Genomic DNA, 23,171 nt, shown 5'->3' with positions numbered 1-23,171 from the left:
TCCCAGCCAACTGACTCCCCCTGGATCTTCACCACCCAGGTGAAACCCCTTCAGGAAATCTTCTCAGATGACCCAAAGGTGAATCCTTCCTACTCCTGAACCCCTTTGGCAGATACTCTTTCCTCCTCTCATAGGGCAGATAATCAGACTCCCTTTGATGAAGCCACCATTTACGTCTTGTCTTGTTATTTTTGTGAACTTAAGCCTTTTCTTCTGTACCAGTCAGGAGGCCTTGAAGACTGCGTGTCTTTTTCTAGTTCTTTTTCTAGAATCTAGTTCTGTGCATGGCACGATCCAGCTCCACAGTGGCTGTTAACTGAATCATTTACTTCCCACCACACCACTGTTCCTGCCAAAAGTTCATCCCGGCTGCCTTTCCTGGTCACTTTGGTCCAAAGAGATGCCTTCCTCTTCTGAGCTCCTGCAGCAGTTAGCTCCAAGGTGGTCCAAACAAATGGACCACCTTGTTTCAGGAGCCATTGCGTGTTCGTCTGATATACATTCAGTTCCTTGTTCATTCATGAAGACTCAAGAAGTGCTGTCCAGCCAATCACCATTCATTCACTCACTCATTCACGAAGTTTTCGTGACGCCCTTGCTCTGCCTGGCTCAGCACTGGGCTCCATCCTCCTATTCGGACGGCAAGCAAACTTCCTCATCCTTCTTCCTTCTCCTCACAGGAGCTAACACTGTTCTAAAGTTACACATGCTCGATGTGACAGTTCTATTCAAATTGCTTCAGCTCATGCTTAAAGGACCAAGTCAAGTGAGGGACTAAAAGTGCTACCAGCTTAAATGAGGAGCTCGAACCCCTCTGAGAAGGCACCAGAAGAGAACCAAGTCTGAGTTCTATGGCCAATGCTAGAAATTAAGGGCCGGGTGGAGGCTGAGCCAGGCTTGGAGAAGAGGCTTCCCAGCACCTTCTGCACTTGCCGTTGGGCGGAATGCAGAGGGCCGGGCTCTGCCTTGAGCATTTACCACCACGGTGACTGCCCTGTCCCACCATGGGCTCTGGTCAACCCCCTGGAAGCCGCAATGTGTTGTTCCAAACAGCACTTCCTGTGAGCGCAGCAGGGTCATGAACTGGGGACAAACAGACCGTAGTACGGCCGAGGCAGGACCCTGTGTGCGGTGTATCATGATGTGCACTATGGCAGGCTCAGAACACAAACTGCATCCCTCCTCCAGTTCCACAGTGAGGCTCACTGGCCGTTTCTCCTGCACTGGCCAGAAAGCAAGATCTACCACCCACTCTCCTGCATCAAGGGGGCCTCAGGGCGAGTGAATAAAAGCATTGATTCCAGCTGCTTCTCTGGTCTGAGCGTCTGAAGATGCCCTGGGCAGGGGACAGTGCCACCAGGGGCTCTGGGTAGAAGGGAACCACTTACCGGCGTTGTTCTGCTGCTTTGTGTTTTTGATGTAGGCGGAGAACTTGGAGAAGATGTCGATGCCCGCTGTGTTGGATTCCCGGTGCTTCGCAGCCAGTTTGGGGTACCTGGAATGCAAGACCAGTGTCCTAGGGTCAGTGAGAACTCAGAGCCCCTTCCCATCACCTCACGATGAGTTTCTAGCAGGAAACACTCTTGTTTCTAGCAGGATCTACAAATCTTTTGGTGTTTTTCCAACCCATCCTCTAGGGAGGTGGGCACTTGCATCTCTAATGATAGAGGAAACTAGAGTCCAGTGAGGTGTGGAGAACTGCCCAGGAACGCAGCCTGTGGGCAAAAAAGCAGAGCACCACTCAGAGGGTCCAGGGTGTATTCTCTTCCTGGGACCACCAACAATGATGCAGCAATGCCCAGGTCTTAGTCAAAATTCTCAGTGAGTTCTCCTCTGCATCAGGTGGGGTCCCAGACTTTTCCCCAACCCGTGTTAAAATAACTACCCACTGCCAGGCCTGCGATTATAATCCTAGCTGCATGGAGCTAATTCTAGGAGCAAGGAAGTGCTAGGCACCTCGGCACTGAGGCCTCGAAATCATCTCTTGAAAGGAATGGTCCTCTTCTGAAATATTCTTATTTGTGTGCAGGAATCAGATGCAGAAACTACCAGGCTACGTCAGTGGGACAAGCATTTACAATTGTTTTATTTCCAGGCATGGAGATATATTTGCAATGACCCAGCGCCTCTCCCTCATGCATTCTTCCATTTTGAAGCCAGAAGAGTATAAGAGGCAAACTGGGGTTAGGGCTCTCTCCTACTGGCCTTGAGACCAAATGAGGCAAGCTTGCTTTGACCCCACTGGCACCATCAAAACAAGCCATTCTAATTTTCAAAAAATATTATTTCACAAACATTTTACATGGATGGCCAGGCAAGGGTGGGAGGAGACGGGGGACAATTGCTTGGTCATCATTATCACCAAGTATGTGGACCTTTGTGATCTCTGGGTGAATAGTGTGGACTGAGAACTATTTGGCTACTTTATGTTTAAAATGCAAAATCTTTTTTTTTTGGTTTAATGTTTTAAATAACTTGAGCCAAAATGCCTGTAACAAGTGTTTGTGTTCTTTCATTTTTTGGCTTCTCCACTGACCACTAGCTAGGACCAACCACTCCTGGGCCACATTAGGTGGCTGTCAAATTTCAGGTACTGCCATTGGACGAGTCCACAGAAAATCACTGGGTCCAGCCCTCTGCCAAGAGTCAGATACAGAGGCATTATCGTCCTCATTTTATGGGGAAGCAACCAGAGACCAGAGACGTTAAATGGCTATTTGAGGGCTCATGGGGAATAAATAGTGGAGGGACCCTGAGAACCCAGTTTTTGGGTGCTGAAGCAGTGACCCTCCCACTGCATCACATCACTTCTCCAATATCAGCAAGAGGTAACTTGTACTGTGTCCACTACGTGCCAGACACTGTTCGAACCCCTTCGCAGTTTCATCATTTACTCCTCACAATTTCATTGGTATTGTCATTAGCCTCATTTCCCACAGAAGACGAACGAGACACAGAGAAGCTAAGCAATTCGTCTAAGTTCACGTGGCCAGGTGGCAGACCCAGGAGCCCAACCCAGGCAGTTTCACTCTGGAAGCCCAGATCTTAAGTTCCATGTCTTGTGGCCTCTCACCGACTCTGCTGTTTACCCCCCAAGCTCTCGAAACACCCCCTGGAGCTGGGCTGAGCACCATGGAGGAACTCCCCTCAACCACCAGGAGGGGGCGCTTTGCACAGGTTCTGCACACATATTTTCCTGAATACCCTGAGAATCATCAATTCATCTGCTCTGACTTGGGGTACAAAGCAATTGTTCCTGCAGGATGCTGGGTTAATCTTCCAAGACAAGGGAATTTAGGATCATCCATCCCTATTTTGGCTTTCTCACATAGAATTAGGCATGCTCTTAAAATGGAATGTCTTAAATTATTTTAATATATACCAAGTGCTCCTTGTTTTTGCTTGATAAGGCAATAATGTAAAGAGAGAAGGGCCTAGATAATGCATTTTTCCTTTGGGTTTTTTTTTATTTATGCCATCATTTGATCAGACTTCCACTAATCTGACCATTTCTTCAGGGCCAGTGTGGGCGAAACATGATTGGGTGGCAGCAAATCCAAGACAGGCAAAAAAAAGGGCCATGTGTTCAGGGAGACCACGCGAGTGCCGTCCTGTTTTCTAAGCACTATGATTCATCGAGATTTGACTTTACAGCATAATGTCCCACTTGAAGACTGTCCTTGTGGGAAGTGTGTCTTCAAATATTAACCTTACAGAGTTTGGTAACTAGATTTGGGGCAGCTACTGTACAGGATGTTAAGTGCTTTTATTTTAGCTCCATATTTACACTGCATTTTAAATATGCAAATAAGTGGGTTCCAGGGTACATTTTGTTTCTCTAAAAGGCTAACAAATAGTACTTCATTTATAGAAACATCTTTGAAATAAGATTGTGATGTCATCTGGTGACAATCAAAGAGATGGGCAATTTCTCTAACTCAAGGGTGAGCAAATGATGGCCTATGGGCCAAATCCAGCTCAACATTTGTTTATGTACCTCCCATGAGCTAAGAATACTTTGTATACTTTTAAATAATTGAAAAAAAATCAAAAGAAGTATATTATTTTGTGACATGTGAAAATAATATGAAATTCAAGTTTCAGCATTCACAAATAGAACACAGCCACATCCATTTACTTACATACTGTCTATGGCTGCTTTTACTCTACTAAGACTATATGGCCGCAAAGTCAAAAATGCTCCCTGGCTCTTTCCAGGAAAGTTGGCCAACCCCTACTCTCAATAATGAAAATTTCTCCCCACTCTGTTTTTAAGATATCTTATTTCAAATGCATTCATTTTAGATATGCACTTAAGCTTCATTCTGGGAAGTAAAACAGTTGGCCACTCATCAAAACAATTTTTTTTTTGTAAATAGTAGCAAAAAAAAATAAGATATGATTGCAGATGGAAATGCTCTGATTGGCTTAGAGTCCCCAAAAGACGTCTCACTGACTAACCATAGGCCACCACGCCCCTGAACAAAAGGACTCCATGCAACTAAACCAACATACAGTAAGCACCTACCAGGGGCCAAGCCCTGTCCCTGGCATTGGGGATACACTGGAGAAAAAGAGAAACAGTCATCTCGCCCTCATGGGGTGACCTCTGCTGATTCCAGGGGCTCTTCTGGCAGCCTGAGCGTTGACCCTCCGTTTTCAAATAAGCTGAAAAGTGGAAGGATGTCCCCTCTCTCCCTTCTCTGTTATTCCTGCTTCCTCACCTCACCAAACCCTCACTGGAGAAGCAGATTAATGCTTCTGACTTTTCTGCTCCAGAACTGTGAGCTTGCCTTGTCTTATCCCTGCTACTTAAACAAATGATCCCTGGAGGTGGATGGGGTCTGGCTTATTCGTAAAAAGACAACCCCTGGGAACTGTGGATTTAAGACCTAAGCTCACCAGTAGTTTTTATGATTACTGGGAGACGGTCACAAAAGAGGCACCGACCTCTCTAGCTCTTCAAGCTGCCATATAAGGAGCTCTGACTCTACGTCAGCCGCTAGGTTAAGCAGTATCATCTTCAATAATAGTCCCTCGAGATCAACATGGCGTCATCAGTTTACAGATGTGAGAACTGATGATCAGAGAGGGAAGGAGTAATTTATCTGCAGCAGAGGTCACACATGCTCATTAAATACCCATGTGCCTCTCTGCATTTCCCTGCCCCTCCATCTCAGATAGGTTGGGGTCATGTGACTGGATCCTGACCAATAGTATGGGAGGAGAAGTGATGTAACCACTCATAACCCTGGGCTTTAAAAATATTTTGCATCATCCTTCTCCTCCCTCTTTCCCTGCTGAAGGAGTCTTGGAAGAAATGTATTTCAACAGCTACAAAATAGAAGAGGGCCACACTACCCACTCAGACTCTGCACGAGTGAGAAATAAACCTGTATTCTGTTAAGCTACTGAGATTTTGTGGTCAATTAGTTACTTCGGTGTAGCACAACCTGGTGGTTCAGATTAGAACCCAAGGCATTCTGACTCCAAAGCCCATACAGTAAGCCCCCTACATACGAACCTTCAAGCTGCAAACTTTCAAAGATGCAAACGTGTCTGTAATCATGTAAGCTAGTTCACGTGTCTGGCGTACACTGTCACGTGCATGCATCCTCTACAAGTGGTTGTGCTTTTTGTGTACTTTACTATACTTTACTGTATAGTATTGTATAGAGTACGGTAGTACAGTATCTTTATTGCAAGCCCCGGATGTCCAGAAGCAAGCGTAAAAGCAGCGGTGATGTAGCTGGTACCGCTAAGAAGCACAAGCTGTTGTGCTGCACTACTGCACTTTCCAAGGTACTGTGCTGTAAGATTAAAAATGTTTCCTTTATTTTTTGTGTTTGTTTGTTTTTTATGTATTATTTGTGTGAAAAGTGTTATAAACCTATTACAGAACAGTACTATATAGCCGACTGTGTTAGTTGGGTACCTAGGCTAACTTTGTTGGACTTGATGAACCAATTGGACTTACGAACACACTCTCAGAACAGAACTCGTCCATATGTAGGGGACTTACTGTACTTTCAGCCACTATGCCATCCTGTGCCTGGTACTGAGGCTGCTTCTCCACCTCCCAGAGGATCAGAAGAAACTTCGTGATTTTTACTATCACGAAATATCCATAAACATTTCTTAAAATAATGAATTCAAAGTGTCTTCCAATTCTGGTATGGCTCTGAACACTGTTAATACTTGCGTGATAGTTGACTGACTAAATGACAAGACATGTAACTAGACTTCACCCGTTCACTCCCCTGAATTTTTACCACTGTTTATTTCAAACCGCAACCAGCTCTGGGAAAGCACTTTGAAAAATTCGTGGAATCATAGAACTTCTGCTGAAAGGCATTTTAGAGACTATGTAGTTTCAGAGATGAGGGAATGGGGAGGGTCTGAGAGGGCACGAGGCTTGGCCAAGTTCATACAACAGGCGCTGTGTAGAAAGGTGGCCGGACTTTGGTCTCCTGACTCTCACTTCTGGATCCCATTAACTCGGGCCATTCCACGAGGATGAGGATGAAAGGTAAAGGCAGCATGTCAACAATAATCCCGACGCTTCCCTGTGCAGCATTAACTGGGTCAGTCTAAGGAGAAGGATGGAAGTTCGTCTCATTTGGAAACTTCTTGAGACTTCCTAGATTCCTCACTTTGACACCAAATGCTTTGGGAACCCAATGTGATCTTTTAAAAAGATTGCTGGAGTGTTTGTGTGTGGGTTTTTTCCTTTAAAAAATAGAGCTAAGGGGAAAAAGGCTCCCACAATTTCTTGGCTCTCTGGCAGCTTTTACAAACAGCAGTGTGATGAGAAACACATGCTGACCAGCGTTTGTGGAACAGAAACGGGGGTTTTGCTGCCCCCTAGAGAACCAGAAGGCCAGGCTGCCCTCCTCCTGGGGCCTCTGGACATGGGCCACCTGACCGACCTCCCAGCTAGAGTTGGTGGGAAGCCAGCCGAGGTGGGTGGCTTTGCTGTGGGCAGAACAGCCAGTCTCCCTTTGCAGGGCTGAAGCACAGGTTTGCTGACATTTCCTGGGAGGTAATTATGGCACCTACCCCAGTCTGATCCATACAAAGGCATCTAAAGGACACTTCTGGGGGCTCCGAAATGGTTGATGGTCTCATCACTAGGGTCCCACCTTGGTGCCCTTCTGGAGTTGTGCATTTTCAGAGTTTTGAGGTTCTGCTACTGTGGCGTGGTGGACCGTAGGGTCACTGACACGTCAGGAACGTACTTAGTAAAACCTCCTACACACATTGCAGTCCAGAGGGACCTGGACCAGATGAAGCAGAGCTCAGGACAGTTGGAGAGAGAAGTGAAGCAGCGGCGTCTATGTCCTGCATAGCTTAGCCTGATTGGGATCATGGAAATTTTCCAGAATCGGATGATATGGTGATGAATCTGATCACGGCCCTTGTCTGGAAGAATCTACCTGTACACGTGGGCATACAATTCCGGGGGGGGGGATCCTCATGGGTCCCCTTGGTCCTGTTGGGGATGTAGATTAGAGAGCCCTGAGTTAGAGAAACAGCCCCCCAAAGGCACCGCTGAATGGGGACTGAGGAAGCCTGGCTAAGATGGGCATGAAGGGTCATCCTTTCACAGGGGAGGGAATGGAGGCCGAGAGCAAGAAAGAGACTGGTTCGAGGGGTCACAGTGCATCACTGGCAGATCCAGGAGTGGACCCAGGCCTCCAGGCCCAGCCCAGCCCAACCCTGCATGCCTCCACCCACCAGGCTGGCTATCCATCCTCCGCATTGTTTCAGTTTCCCATTCCCATTCCCTGGCCTTGATGGGAGCAAGGACTCCTGCGTGCGGGTATTACTTCTAGAAGGGAAAATGTTAACTTCATCGTGGACTTTCCCCTCTGGATCTCCCAGACAAAGTCCAAACCCTATTTAGTTATTGAAAACAGCATTCATTTTCTGTTGTTGGATTCCAAACCAGAGCCAGCAGTGAGGTTGAGTCCCAAGGGAGGAAGAAGGAGGCTGAGCCCCCTGGGGGCCTTTTCAGCAAAGGGGCTGGCCTGGTATTACGGGTGGGGCTGCCCAGCTGATTTAATCAATGCATTTATTGGACTTGAGGCAATTTCCCACACTCAGTATGGAGATAAACTGTCCTAATGTGGATGGCTGAGAATACATTTTTAGGAAGAATGTGTAAATGGTTGAGGCTTAATTAGATCACGACTGGGAGTTCTGATTTAACAGTGATCTGCTAGATGTGTGACCTTGGGCAAGTTACTTAACCTCTCTGATCCTCAGTTTCCCCGGCTATCAAATTAGGATAATGATAGCACCTACCTTTAAGGGTCCACTAAGTGAGGGCTATATAAATATCAATTAAAAAATAAAACTTTAAAATAAATGCAAGATGGTCATTTTTATAGTCAATCCCACTTATTTTACCTACTAAGTATGTCCTAAAATCCTTCCTACCCCTCTCCCCCCATTTCCCTGTCACTGCCTTAGCCCAGCCCTCCAGTCTATCTTACACGGAATGTCACCAGTTGGCTCCCTCCTAGTTGATTCCTAGGAGCTTTTCCTCCTCTGCCCTCCCCATCTCCTCCCATCCCCCAAAGTAAGCCTGAAAACGGATTCTCCAACACTTTTGCTTAAAGCTTTTCAGTGACTGTGCCACAGGATAAAGTCTGTGCACACCTTACTCTATATGTAATATTATTGTTCCAGTTTTTTTTTAAAGGTGATTGTTTGAATCCCTGATTTCAGTAGAGTACAATGAACAAGCCTAGCTTCCAGCAGCTTTTAGAATTCTCCTCTCTTCTGTTCACTCCTTTTTCCCATCAGGAGCAGCTTATCTACCGGACAAGAACCCACAGCCCTCTGGTCCCTCCTCCCCCTGAGCTTGTTTTCAGAAGGGGAACTGCCTTCAGCCCGTGTTTTTCATGTTTAATTATGGGCTCCGACCTGACAGGGTCAGATTTATGACTCTTGTTCATACCTTGGTGTGGTTTTAAGTCATGGGATTACCTCTCTCCTGGCTGACTTTTCACTTCGTCGGCCTTTCAGCTCTTGTTCTGCAATGAGGGAGCCTTGGCCTTCACTCAGGCCGAGGGGCCTGGCGTTAAGGGGCATCAACCCTTGGGGTTGGACTTTGTGGAGCAGGTTTGAGACTGGCATCCCTTTGAGGGTGGGGAGGGCCATGCGGGACTCTCTCTTTGCAAAGAGGGTCCTGGGCTCTGGATTGATGAGGCTCCTTTGGAAATCTCCCCCAGGATCTAGAAAAGCACAAGGACCCCCTCCCTGTCATTAGCTCCAGAAACAAGCAGCTCATTACTTTTCGGGGGTCAAAGTCTCCTCCAGGAACTCTTCGATCTTATTGACGTCCGTCTTCACGTCTCCGTTGAAGGTCAGGAAGGGCGGATGGGTGCCAGGGGCGAGGTTGTGCAGGTCGGCTGGCTTTCTGTGGAGAGAGCAAGGTTCAGGGGTGGCTTACACCAGTGTGCTTCACGGACAGGGAAGCCCAGGGCGTACTGTCCATTAGACGCCCGTCGGCAAAAACAGACCCGGTGTGAGGCGTAGGGCAGAGGAGGTCGGAGAGATTCTGGAAGGATGTGGTGTGACACAGGATATCCGATCGGTGGGATTCAGTGAGAGAGGAGCAAGTCGGATGGACTTTGAAAAAGCAGCGTGATCACAGGTGAATATCTAAGCTAAAGCCAAGCTTCTGATACCCAGGGAGGAAGTTGGGCTTTGCTTTCAAAAGGTCCTTCACCCATCAGCTTTACAAAAATGCACGAGGCAGAATCCCAAACTTTAAACATTCATGAATTCAGTCACGCTTTTACACGAAGAACGATCTTCTCTGTTCTTTAAGGTTTGCGCAATGGGAAGGGAGTGACCTTGTGTTTGCCATGGGCCCCTATTCACGTCCAAGGCTGAGCTTCTGGGCTCCCCACAGCCGGTCAGAATGGAGGTGCAGAGATGGAGCAAAGCGAGGGGAAGAAGGGCGGGCGGACGGATGGAGGGAAGTGGGCAGGGAGAAAGCTGCACAGAGGACAGAGGGAGGAAAAGGAGAAATAATGATGGAAACTTCCCCGGGCAGGGCTGGACCATCAGTCACCCCAAACGCTCTCTCTGAGAATGCCACACTCCTGTGGGAGGCAAGCGTGGAAAACATTAGATGGAGGAACCCAAAAGGAGTAAACAACAGGGAAGAGGAGTCTGTAATGAAACACATTCCTGGCGTAATCAGCTTGGGAGGGGAAGAGAAGAATTTCAATTAAGGTGCCCCTCCCACATCCTTGCCCAACACGCACACTCTCCAGCTGCCTTCTGTGGCACTTGGAACTCCTCAGACAACTGACGCTGAGAAAAGCATTTCTAAAATCGAATTTCCTTGGTCCCTGTGTTTGCTTTGTGAGTGTTCTTCCTTTCACACATTCTTTACCTTCTCCTCCTGTTTTTGAAAGCTCACCTAAGGCAGCAATGCTTGGGTTCTCAGCAGGGAGGGAAAATCTATACTGATTTTATTTTTCAGCAATGACTTCTCTGTGGCTTAAAGATCCAGAAATTATGAAGGATGATTTTCTTTTTCTAGGACTCAAGAGAACAATGGGCTCTGGAGTCTGGCATCCTTGGGAAGTACTGCCCTGACCGCTGGAGCTCAGCTGACGTTGCCAGTGGACACTGGTCAGGGGTGGCCCCCTCTCTTTGTTGACCCTCTTCAGTAGTTATGAAATTATGTAATTAGAACTTAATTACATATTGCCAAGTCTAACTTACAGATCATTTAATGTATATCAGTTCTCCTTCCCTGCCTGGATTGCCAGCTCCCTGAGGGCAGGATGATGCTAAGAAGAGCCAGCATGTGCGGTGTTCTTGCTAGAAGCCAGCCCTACACCATGCAAGTGGTCCATGGCCTGCCTCATCAGATCCTCACAATAACTCTAGAAACAAGGCATAACTTTTATCCCCATTGTACAGGTAAGGCAACGGGCTCAGAAAAGAGAAGATTCAAGGTCACTCCACCAATACATGGTGGTGCCAGGATAAGAAATTCGTTTTATTAGGAATTGCTAAACTTCACTGTATCATACATTTTTTAAATTCCTTAATTCATATACACACATATATATATATATATATAATTTTTTTTTCCAGTAAGCAATTCTCCTTATCTATAAAACTGGAGTCGTGATACCTGCCTGGCCCACCTCAAAGGGTGTTGGCAGGATCGGATGTGATGACAGCTAGGAAAGAGCCTTGTAAGGATCTAAGGAATGCTGGGATGGTTCCCTCTCCCAGTCTGATCCCCAGACAAATACGAGTCTACTTTCACAGATGATACTCCAAAGGCCTCCTATTCTCCACTGAAGGAAGCCAATCTTTCCAACTGCAGGAAAGTCTGCTCTCTGTAGTTGTCACAGACAATGTCTGCATTTCGTGTGTGTTTTCATTCATTTAACAGAAATTAGTCAGGGCCCCGAACGGATGCATTGGCTGCTGTGGCAGATACAAAGAAACTTAAAACATGATCTCGACTTGCCCTTGAGGAACTGAAGGTCTGATGCGAATGACAAGACAAACTTCATAACTGATGTGTCCTGAAGAACGTGCCATTTGAACCAAGAAGATTGGGATTTTAGTGGCAGCCCCTCCGATTCCAGGTGGGCACCTTGGACAAGTCATTTAAATGTGTCTGTCTTGGTTTCCTCCTATAGAACGAAGAAATAAGATCTCCTTCACAGGGTTTCACTTTATGTGATTTTTTTATGGGAAAGCATGCACTAGTTGTAAAGCATCGGGATTGTAGATATCGTAAATTGGTGAGATGCAAAATGGACCATAGATGCTGGGTGAGTCTGGAGGGAGGCTGAGTGATAGATTTGCCTGAGAGTGGTAGGGTGGGAGGGGGAAGCTTCCCAGGGGAGGGGGTTGCTTCTGGGGACTGGGCACCATCTCTCCATTCAGGAAAAACAGAGAGCCTCTGTGAGACAGAGCAAGCATCCCAGGCAACGGCTGGAGGCCAGAGGGACAAGGGCAGCAGAAGGTGGTCCAGCCCGCCAGAGGCAGGTAGGTCCTGGGAGATAATGTTGGGAAGAACCAAGGCAAAGACAAAGGAGGGCTGCAGATGCATTTATGCTGCAGGCAATGGGAAATGTCAGGAGGTTTTCTGAGTAGGGAGAGCCACATGATGAAAGGATTATTTTAGGAAGACTATCCTTATGATAATATAAAGGATGGATCAGAGAGAGACAGAGAGAAACCAGAAGGATGAAGACCAGTTTGAAGAACAGAGAAACAGTCCAGCTGCCAGTGGTGGGACCCACACCATGTGTGGGCTTTGGGAATGGACAAGAGAGCCTGGAAGTAAGAGACAGCGCGGTGAGAGAATGCCCTGGGCTTGGCGACTGATGGACAATGGGGGTGGCAAGAGAAGGGAGCTGGAAACGTTTCAGTGCCTAGAAAAATGGAAGAACAAAGGAATTCAGGAGGGGACCCCAATTCAAAGGGAGAATGAAGGTACAATTTTTGACACACTTATTTCAAAGTGATAACAGAAAATCCAAGTGGAAATATCTAGAAGAGAGCAGGGCTCTGGGTATGGAATAATTGACATAAAGGTGACAGGGAGAGTATGCTAAGCTCACTGGGGGAAAGCTGTGGCATGTGATAAAGACCCAGGGAGGGAGCCTGAGCCAGTCCGCATTTAAAGGACAGGCGGAGGAGAGGAAAGAGAAGAAAGATGGAAACAGTGTGGCTTGTGATGGTGAACAATGCCCGTATTTTCAACAGCTATTAAAACTGCACTTTAAAAGCAGAACACTAGTAACTCTCCATCCCAGTCTCTAATCCAGAGCTCTCACACTAAGGAGTTCTAAAGATGGGAACATAGTGGGAGAAATAGTCTGGATCCCAGCTCCTTGGAAACTCAACCTCTCACACCTGAAGTCTGGCTGGGGTCCCCTAGGTTGGGGGCATTAGTAGGACCAGAATGGCTCCCTCCCAGATTTTTAGATGCTGCGCCCATCTCTGTGCCAGACACTCTCAGTCGAGATACGCATTGTCCATTCCCTCCTTCTTCCTTGCTAATCGGGACTTGCTCTGTTCCAAGGGTGTTGCTCGCTTTTGCAGCCTCCCTTGTAACTAGGGCTCTAGGGCTCTGGCCAGCAAGGTGTGAGCAGGAGGTTGCTGGGAGCCTCGAGGTTTTCGCCCTCCCTCGTGGAAGAGTCTCTCTTCCTGCAGAGAAACATATTGCTCATGAATGTATCATCCTTTACCTTTTCAGATCCACAGTGGTGACATTGAACACAACTCCTTTCAGCCAGAGGATCATAAAGAGGCGCTGAGAGAAGGGACAGTTGCCAATGCTTTCCCCATCGATTCCAGCCTAGAAAGAAGAGCACCAGAGTCCTGAGTTAGCTTGTGCACATCAGCAAGAAGGAATATAGGACTGTAACAGCCAGACACCAGTCTGGGCAGAACCGAAAGTCCATGCCCCAGCCTTACTTTAAAGTTGCCCTCTAAGATTTATCCTTGTCTTCCTAATGTTTATGCAAGGTGACACCTGGCACAGGGTAAGGGCTCGATAAACACGTGCAGAACTGAATGTGAGTTTCCAGCATGGTGATTATGGAGAGTCATAACTTTCTGAAACCACTGAACCCTTGCATCTCAGGGCAAAAAGAGACCTTCAGGGCTCCCCTGGTGGCGCAGTGGTTGAGAGTCCGCCTGCCGATGCAGGGGACACGGGTTCGTGCCCCGGTCCGGGAGGGTCCCACATGCCGCGGAGCGGCTGGGCCCGTGAGCCATGGCCGCTGAGCCTGCGCGTCTGGAGCCTGTGCTCCGCAACGGGAGAGGCCACAGCAGTGAGAGGCCCGCGTACCACAAAAAAAAAAAAAAAGAGACCTTCAGTATCACATAGTCTAACACAAATGATGTCGGACCAACTTCTATACTCTTGAGTAATCACCTTGTCTATGCTTGAATACCTCCACTCACCGGCAATGTATATCTCTCAAACCAGTCCATTCTGAGGATAGCTCTAAACCAGTTCTAACCAAAGAAATGCTTTTCTTTGGTTATACCTCACCAAAGTATGTTCCTCTGTCGTTTATCTTCTACGCTCTGGTCCTTACTCCATGAAGACGTCGTGAGTACAGACCCTCAGATTTTGACCCTATGTCTTTCTATCTTGTCAGCAGGCTCGAGACGTTACTCAATGTCCCACTAGGTTCTGACTACTACTTGACCTAGTGTCAATAAACCATTCATTTGTTAAATTATCCTTTTGCTCAACGAATACGTATTGACCATGTACAAGGCACTGGAAGAAATTACACAGGGGATTCAAAACTGCATTTACTCAGAAGCTTATGGCCTCCTGTGGGGTGGGCTGGGGGATGAGATGGGAGCACATAGGAAAGCATGACAGATAGCATTATTGAGGACCTGCACACTTCTGCTCTCCACATTTCCCCTTCTCAGTACCCTCCTCAAAACAGCAGATTTTTTTTTTTTTTTTTTGTCTTAAAGGCAGGTCTATCTTTACCTCTGAGTAGGCTGCAGAGATGTGAATTTTATAAAGAATACACTTTCAGAAACATACGAACAAAAAGTTTGGGGAACTGATCTCTGTGTAATTTTTTTTTCCAGTGAGTGGTTGAGTGGTTTATTGGCCCCAAAATGGTACTTGGAGGGAGAAATCACCCATTCATTCTAGTTTGCTGTTGGCTCCCCTGGAAATCGTGGTGGCATCAGGACCAGGCTCCACTAACAGGGAGGGTTCAAAGAGGGAAGGCCCCCCAGCCTTGTTTGCAAAGCTGCCAGCAATCCAACCAACATCCTGGAATGGGGGCTTACTAAGATTTTCTTTTTCTGAAAGAGAAGGAGAAAAAAACTACCCTCCAAGCTCATCACATTATTTTTCCCCTCAAGGTTTGTTTGCTGTGGGGTTCGGGTGGGAAGGCAGGTTTGTGTCCTTATTTCTACCTGGCCCATCGCTCCCAGCAGAGGCTCAGGTTTATAATGGAAAACTGGCACCTTTGACGGTATTGCTTGCAGGCAATTGCTATGAAATTACAGTTATTTTACCTCTCTCTTAACTCCACCCAGAGCCCCATCCTGATCCAGTTCTCACTTTCCTTAGTGCTGGAGACAGACCCACCCTGATTGTTTCAGACACCACGGCTAGGTTATAGAAAATCAGAAAGGTGGAGGGCAACAGGGCGGGCGCCACCCCTGCCCACAGGGCTAAAGTTACTGATAAAGCCACACTCAGACAGGCGACTATGAATTTAATAATAGCTCGTTGCAGAACTTGAGTTGATGACATCAGTTCCCTAAGACTTTCTTTCCCAAGAAGCACTCATCTGACAGGTTCCTGGTCCTTTAAGACATCCTGACAAAGGAACTTTTCCCCAGGGCTGGTTATGGTGTAAGTGACAAGTGGAGAAATTAAAAAACAAAAAACAAAAGCCACGGTCCACACATTCCCATCTGTTTTACCTCCGGGGGTGGAGGTGGTCATAAGGGGATTGAAGGAGGTACTATTGAATTATTGGAATTCTTATTAGCTGGACCAAAAATTCATATAATAATGTTAATAATACCAACGAATGTCTATATAGTCAGGCACTGTTCGAAGTGCTTTACGTATATTATTAACGCGTTTATTGCTCATGTGAAACCTGTGTAGTGAGATAGTGTCACCATTTTACAGATGTGGAAGCTGAGTGGAAATTACAGAGAGGGGAAATCACTGGTCTGAGGGTCCCTGGAATGAACCCAGGCGATCTGGCTCCAGATCCTGAGCTCTTAACTGCCATGCGCAGACTCCACCCTGAGGGCCCAGCCCAGACGGGTAGCACGTTCACCCAAGGTCACAGAGCAGGAGGTGTGGGTGCTGGATGTGCGTGATGCATCCCAGCCTTCAGTCCATGTGCCACAGCTCTGCGGGGGTGTACAGGCTGGTGGTTGTCACAGCTCCACATTTCCACTATTGTCTTATATTACAATTCTAGACCTAGTAGACAAAAATTGCCGAAAGACCAAGAGAAATAGTATGCGAGGATTTTATGATTTACACCCTTGCTGTCTTTGCATCTCTCTTGAAGCTTCCCCTTCCCTTCCCTTTTCTTGTGCTAGGAACACTTAACATGAGATCTACCCTCTTAAAAAATGTTTCGGTGCACAATGCAGTATTGTTGACTGTAGGTCCAGTGCTGTAAGCGGCTCTCTAGAGTTTCCTCGCTTTGCTCAAATGAAACTGTATTCCCGTTACTAGTAACTCCCCACTCCCCCCTCCCCTTGCCCCTGGCAACCACCTTTCCACTCTTTGATTCTATGACTTTGGCTATTTTAGTTACTTTATATAACTGGAATCATGCAGTATTTGTCTTTCTGTGATCGACTTAATTCATTCACCATAATGTCCTCGAGATTCACCCATGTTGTTGCATATTTTAGAATTCCCTTCTTTTTTAAGGCTGCATAATATTCCACTGTGTGTGTATACCACAGTTTCTTTATCCATTCATCTGTCAGTGGACATTCAGGCTGTTTTCATATCTTGGCTATTTAAATAGTGCTACAATGAACACAAGGGTGTTAAGATCTCTTCCAGATTCCAATTTCAATTATTTTAGCTAACCACCCGGAAGTTGGATTGCTGGATCATATGGTAGCTCTATTTTTTATTTTTTGAGGACCCTCCATACTGTTTTCCATAGTGGATGCACCACTTTGCATTTTCACCAGCAGTGTGCAAGGGTTCTAATTTCTCCATATCCTCACCAAGACTTGTTCTCATTTGTTTTTTCCAGAAGGGCTACCTTGACAGGGGGGAGGTGAGATCTCATCATGGTTTTGATTTGCATTTCTCCCATGATTAGTGACATTGAGAATTTTTTCATATACCTGTTGGCCATTTGTATGTCTTCTTTGGAGAAACATCTATGCAAGTCCTTAGCCATTTTTCAATTGGGTTATTAGGGTGTTTTTTTTTTTTTTTTTTACTATGGAGTTGTTTAGTCTCCTCTTTTCTTCCTTCACAACTCACCAGTTGCCCGTGGAAACCATTTGCTAAACTCATGGGTTAAATGTGGTGAGTTTGTGGCAACCACTTAAAACATTAACCAAGAACTTGGTGGGGCTCAATGGGACCCCAGGCCCTGAAAAGTATGAGGGAAAATCCAGATGGGCTGTGGTCCAAAGAGGCTCTGAGCAATGTGGGCTGGGGACAGGCAAAAACATGGTGTACTGGGTTGAATAATGTTCCCCCCAAATTCATGTCCACACAGAACCTGTGTGCGTGACCTTATTTGGAGACAGAATCTTCACAGATGAAAGCAAGTAAAGATAAGGTCACGCTGGATTTGGGTGGGCCCTAAACACAACTGGTGTCCTTATAAGGAGAAGGAAGTTTGGACACAGACATAAAGGAGAAGGTCATATGAAGAGAGATTGGAGTGATCTGTCTGCAAACCCGGGAACACTAAGGATGGCCAGCAGACCCCAGAGGCTAGAGGAGACAAAGAAAGGGTCTTCTCTAGAGATTTCAGAGAGAGCATGGCCCTCATGATAACTTGATTTCAAACTTCCAGCCTCCAGAACTGTGAGAATACATTTTTGTTGTTATAAGCCACCCAGTTTATGGTGATTTATTTTGGCAGCACTGGGAAACGAAAGCGAACAGTAGGGTCAAAGGAGAATGGTGTACAGCTACTGGCAAACTTCCCAAGTTCACAGTTCTGCTTTGTCATGGGCCTCACGTGCACACAGCTGCCAGCCAGCTATGACCCCAGAGTACTGTCTGTTCCCTAGATATAGTAAATTTATTTACTATTAAGCGTATATACTATACTATACCTTGTTATACTATACGGTATTATATACTATATTATTTAAGTTGTAATAAAACATAAAATATTATACACTGTATAATATTACATACTATAATAGTAATAGCATCTGTGACAAAGCGAGAGAGAGGCATGGACATATATACACTACCAAACGTAAGGTAGATAGCTAGTGGGAAGCAGCCGCATAGCACAGGGAGATCAGCTCGGTGCTTTGTGACCGCCTGGAGGGGTGGGATAGGGAGGGTGGGAGGGAGGGAGACGCAAGAGGGAAGAGAGATGGGAACATATGTATATGTATAGCTGATTCATTTTGTTGTAAAGCAGAAACTAACACACCATTGTAAAGCAATTATACTCCAATAAAGATGTTAAAAAAATAGTAATAGCATGATGTAATTATATAGGTTGTATGATTATACTTTATATGTTGTATGCCAGCTAAGTCATATTATATGTTCTGAAATATTGCCTACCACATAGTCTCTCCCCCATATGGTGAGCTTGGCTGTCCCCAAAACACGACTATGTTTTATTCACGTTACCTTCAGCAGCAACAAGCACAGGTACCTGAAACTGAATTGATATTCAGTGCCTGTTAGAATGGATACATGTTGAGGGGAGGGTGATACTGCTCCACTTTTATGGCTTGAGTATCCCCAAATTTTGATGTTGGCCCTCTGAAGAGCATCCTGAGAAAGAAGCTTGGGTTGTAGAAGACATTACAGCAGGAGATCACGGTTCTAGACCCACCTCTGCCTGTAATTCACCGTGTGACCCTGAGTCTCAGTCTTTGCACTTATAACTTCCCTCAGTGTTGTGAATTCAAGTGCCTAATGAAATTAAGCAGTTTAAGACAGCAGTTCTCAAACTCTTTGGTCTCAGAATCCTTTTATGCCTTTCATGATTGGTGAGAATCCCAAAGAGCTTTTGTTCATGTGGGTTATAGCTATCGACATTTACTGTATTATAATTAAAGCTAAAAAATATTTCAAATATTTGTTTACTCATTCATTAAAATATAATACTAATAATAAACACATTACATGTTAATATAAATAACGTTTTAATTAAAGAAACCATATATTTAAAAAAAAGAAATTTAGTAAGTAGAGTGGAATTGTGATATTTTTACAAAATCTTTATAGTATGACTTAACAGCAGTTGGCTTCTGCATTCAGTCTTTTGCTAGTATATGAAGAAAATCTGGCCTTACCCAGATATGTAGTTGGAAAAGGGAGGAGTAATTTAATAGCCTTTTTAGATAATTGTGGGTATTTTTCTTTTAAACCACACCTAAACTCAACAAGTGGTAGTTTCTTAAAGGTTAGTCGATAAGTGGAATTTGCAACCCTATCAATGAAAGTCTTCTGTTCCACTAAAACCCATTCATCTATCTCACACTTTGAATGGGTCTTTTACCCATGAATGATTTTGTCACGTCACAAATTCATCTTTTGGAAAATAGCATTTCACGGAGTTAAACAGATCTTCCAAATGGTGATACATCTCTTTATACAGTAGCAAAATATCTCCTTCAGTAATATGACCACCAAGCTCAGCAGAAAAGTTCAAGCAGAGAGAGGCTGCCAAGATCCTGGTGGCAAATACCTGTTTTCCAATATTCTCATTTTCTCTTGAAACCTTGTCTTTTATCATTGACAATGAATACTGTCAGCTGTTAGTCTTGAAATGACAAGCTCGTTTCCTTGATTTCCCAGGAAATGTCTGGCAAATAAATACCAAGTAGTAAAAACCATAGTTTTTCTGCTGGTTGTCTTTCAGGTAAAAACTGTTCTGCGAAAGAAACTTCTGGTCACAGCTCAATCGCACAAGTGCTTCTCCTGAGACAACCATTGTGCTTGGCAATGAGGCCAAAGAGCTGGATGTGTATTTCCCATTTCATCTGCCAGAATGTTTAAAAGACATGTACTTGTGAGTTGAGATTTAATTACATTCGATAATTTTTACTGCTTCATCAAGATCATTCACAAACGAGACTGGCTTTTTTTTTTTTTCCTGTCCATGCATGACTCCTCCGTTATACCACTGCCTCTATTTGCCCTAAAATGCCAGCAAATTTTACCCACAAAATAGCAACCCCAGGGAAAAATGATGACTTTGAAAATAGTTGTGACCTCTCAGCAACCCCTCCAAAGGATCTCATGGACCCAGGAGTCCATGAACAACATTTGAGATCTGTTGGGATAAGATACCCCATGAACAGACCAGGTACATAGAGCTTCCTCTCCAGACAATAGAGTGAAGTTGATAATTGCCCCCAAATCATTTGAGGGCACCAAGGTCCAGAAGAGGGAAGAATTATTCAGAAAGGATCCAAAAAGGAATAGCAGAATGGGGAGAGATGACATTTAAGCTTGACAGATGTCGTGTCCCTTACCAATTTATTGTTTCCCAGCTCTGAAGGCACCCTTCAATAAATGCTGGGTGAGAAACAGTGGCAATTCCTCTCGGCATTTCTAAAGTGAGCACGAAGGTAGGATTTCCCAGAAGGGAGGACTGGAGGGACCCTGCAGGAAGAAGGGGCTCTTCTGCTGCCTCTGGCATGGGCTGGGGGGTCAGCAGTGAGCCTGCCCCCGCCCCAACCCAGAATGTGATCCCTCCGGTTCCCTGCAGCCTCATCCTGCTGCTAGCCCTCCGGACACAGAAGGCAAAGCCTCCATGTAGCCTGCGTAAGTCTGCCTGTGGCCAGGGTGTCCACACAGATCTGCCACTTACTCCGCAAGCCCTGTGTGGCCTGAAGCCCCCCATTCCCGCCGGCACCTGGACCCCAGTGCACACCTATGCCCCCACTGCTGACCGTCTGCTCCCGTCCTGAGCGCTGGAGGGTGGCTATTGCTTGCCCAGCGACTCCAAACCAGCTCTAGCCTTGCCAGACCGGTGAACGTCTACGCTTTCTGCTGGGCTGACCACACTTCCCCTGTGAGAGTTGAAACCCTTCTAAGTGTGTCATCCCTTGGCTATTCTCCTTCAACTCTAGGGTACCAGGCAGTGTCCTTATATGTAATGGTTACTCTTTTATCACAGTTAACTATTGCTCTGTGTTAAACTCCCGCTAAAATCACTGTGTGGCTTCTCTCTCCTGATTGGACCCAGACTACAACAGATGCTTAGATGTCAGATGTTTCAAAATGGAAGATTTTGAGGCTATCTGACTGATTCCTTTAAAAATCTCACACGGTTAAGTCCTAAATGAGGTACTAGAAGAAAGAAACCTGAATTTTCTCCAGAAAGTTAATTAAGTCACCATTTATGTCACATTTCAACTTTGTGTTACTTTAGTCCATGAAAACTATCCTTGAAGACTCAAGTGATTAAACAATTTTTTCAAGTTACAGATAAAAATTCTACAACAGTTGGACTAGAACTGACCTCAAGGTTGATATGGTCCAGCTCTTTCTTTTTACTGGTAAGGAAATAGGCCCAGAAAGTTTAGACGTTTTGCCCATGGTGGCACAGCCTGGTCCCATGGCAGAATCTGGGATATAATTTTTGTTTTTAATGCTGCGCCGTGGCTTATCAGGGATTGAACCTGGGCCATGGCAGTGAAAGCCCGGAATGCTAACCACTAGGCCACCAGGGAACTCCCAGGGATACAATTCTTGATTCCCAATTCCTAGCTTTTCTCTACGCCAGGCTGGTTTTTCTCTTATGCAGAGTGTTGAAGCGACAAAGACCACAGGAAGAGGACCTTCTTTGGATATAAAATGACTCATCTTTACAGCACCAAACTGATGCATATCACGTGGAAGAGAAAATTTTTCTTCATAGTAGCGATATCTGGATCTGCCCACTTTCTCTTATTCATGTAAGTCAGATAATATTCCTTACTATGACTATTCTTTTTAATACCAAATTATCTGCTGTTCCAATAATTTGGTTGGTCAGCTTCCCATGAACAGAGATGGGATTTGGGGCGGGTTGTGGCCCGCTTGAAGATGGCGAGTTCTACCCTTGAAGAAACAACATTCTTTTTCTCAGTAGTCACGTAAGGCTTAACTCACTGGGGTCACTCAGGCATTTTCCATTCAATAAGCAGTCAGGTAATAAGTATACATTTGAGGCTTCAGAGATTCTTAGCATTTATCTGAAGCTGATTATAAAGGCTGAATCAGCTCTATGCAGAAGGCTGCCTATATCATGTCATATGAGGAATTTCAGGTGTATTCGTCAGGGTTCTCCAGAGAAATAGAACCAATAGGATTTGTATGTGGATAGAGACAGAGATAGAGATAAATAGAGAGAGAGAGAGAGAGAGAAAGATATATATATATATATAGAGAGAGAGAGAGAGAGAGAGAGAAAGATAGAGAGAGAGAGAGAGAGAGAGGAGAGAGAGAACTGTCTCCACCCAGTTGTGGAGGTTTGGTGAATCTAAAATCTCATGGGCTATATCATCAAGTTGGAGACTCAGGGAAGAGTCGCAGTTGAAATCCAAAGGCAACCTGCTGGCAGAATTCCCTCTTCCTCAGACTTTGTCAGTCATTTCTCTATTAAGGCCTTCAACTGACTGGATGGGGCTCACACACAGGACAGAAGGTCACTTGCTTTCCTCAAAGGCTACTAATTTAAATGTGAATCTCAGCCAAATAAACACCTGCCTAGAAACAGTCAGCATAATATTTGCCCAAATATCTGGGCACCACAGCCTAGCCAGGTTGACACATAAAAATTAAACATCACACCAGATGAATTAAAAAATATTACCTGAGACAGGTAACCCATCAATTTAGTATGCGTCATCAACACCTCAGCTTGCCAAATGGTTTTATAAACAACTGAACATAGTTATGTAAATATCCCCTCCCAAAGGACCTCATAGGCTCCATGCCCAGAAGGCTACTCAGCTCAAGTGTCTGACTAAGAGAGCAGGGTCCAGTGGTACCTTGGACCCTGAGTTAGCAGCCTGGTCTGATAGTGGCTTTGGGGCCAAGGCTGCCTACAACTCAATGTGTTGCGTGATTACTGTGCTTGAGGCCTCTTGGGAGTGACCTTCAACCTATGCTGAGCTTTATGGCTTTCTGCACTGAGTCTGTACTCACCCTCCTGTTTATTCACACACCCTCCGGGAAAGAACTGCCCTCTCCAGCCCAACACCACACCCTAACACCATGCCCCTTCTTTCCACTCCTACATGTTTTCCTTCCTATCCTTTCATGTCCAAACTATTTGAATAGGTTACTGTGTCTCTCTTAAAATTCTTGCCAGTCTTCTACCTTAACACCCTCTTCTAAAGCGATTCTCTTTCAGTCACTTTCTGGGACTAAGCAATTTCCCTTCCTTCCTTCCTTCCTTCCTTCCTTCCTTCCTTCCTTCCTTCCT

At 45.5% G+C, this 23,171-nt stretch overlaps 1 protein-coding gene across 3 annotated transcripts in view; it reads right to left on the bottom strand.

Moving 5' to 3' along the window:
- CLIC5 (chloride intracellular channel 5) overlaps nucleotides 1-23,171 on the bottom strand; it is a 171,281-nt gene that overhangs the window by 37,891 nt on the left and 110,219 nt on the right. For all 3 annotated transcript variants that reach the window (XM_029242193.1, XM_029242192.1, XM_029242194.1), the window contains 3 exons: nucleotides 13,248-13,357; nucleotides 9,302-9,427; nucleotides 1,389-1,495 (listed from right to left, as the gene is read on the bottom strand). In XM_029242193.1, coding sequence (XP_029098026.1) covers nucleotides 1,389-1,495; nucleotides 9,302-9,427; nucleotides 13,248-13,357 — 343 coding nt within the window. The remainder of the gene's footprint in view (nucleotides 1-1,388; nucleotides 1,496-9,301; nucleotides 9,428-13,247; nucleotides 13,358-23,171) is intronic.

Source organism: Monodon monoceros, unplaced genomic scaffold, assembly GCF_005190385.1.
Source record: "Monodon monoceros isolate NGI ecotype Baffin Bay Population unplaced genomic scaffold, NGI_Narwhal_1 Super_Scaffold_3, whole genome shotgun sequence".
NCBI classification, from domain to species: Eukaryota; Metazoa; Chordata; class Mammalia; order Artiodactyla; family Monodontidae; genus Monodon; species Monodon monoceros.
The sequence above is the reverse complement of the archived record's forward strand: the minus strand, read 5'-3'. Positions and strand labels throughout refer to the sequence as shown.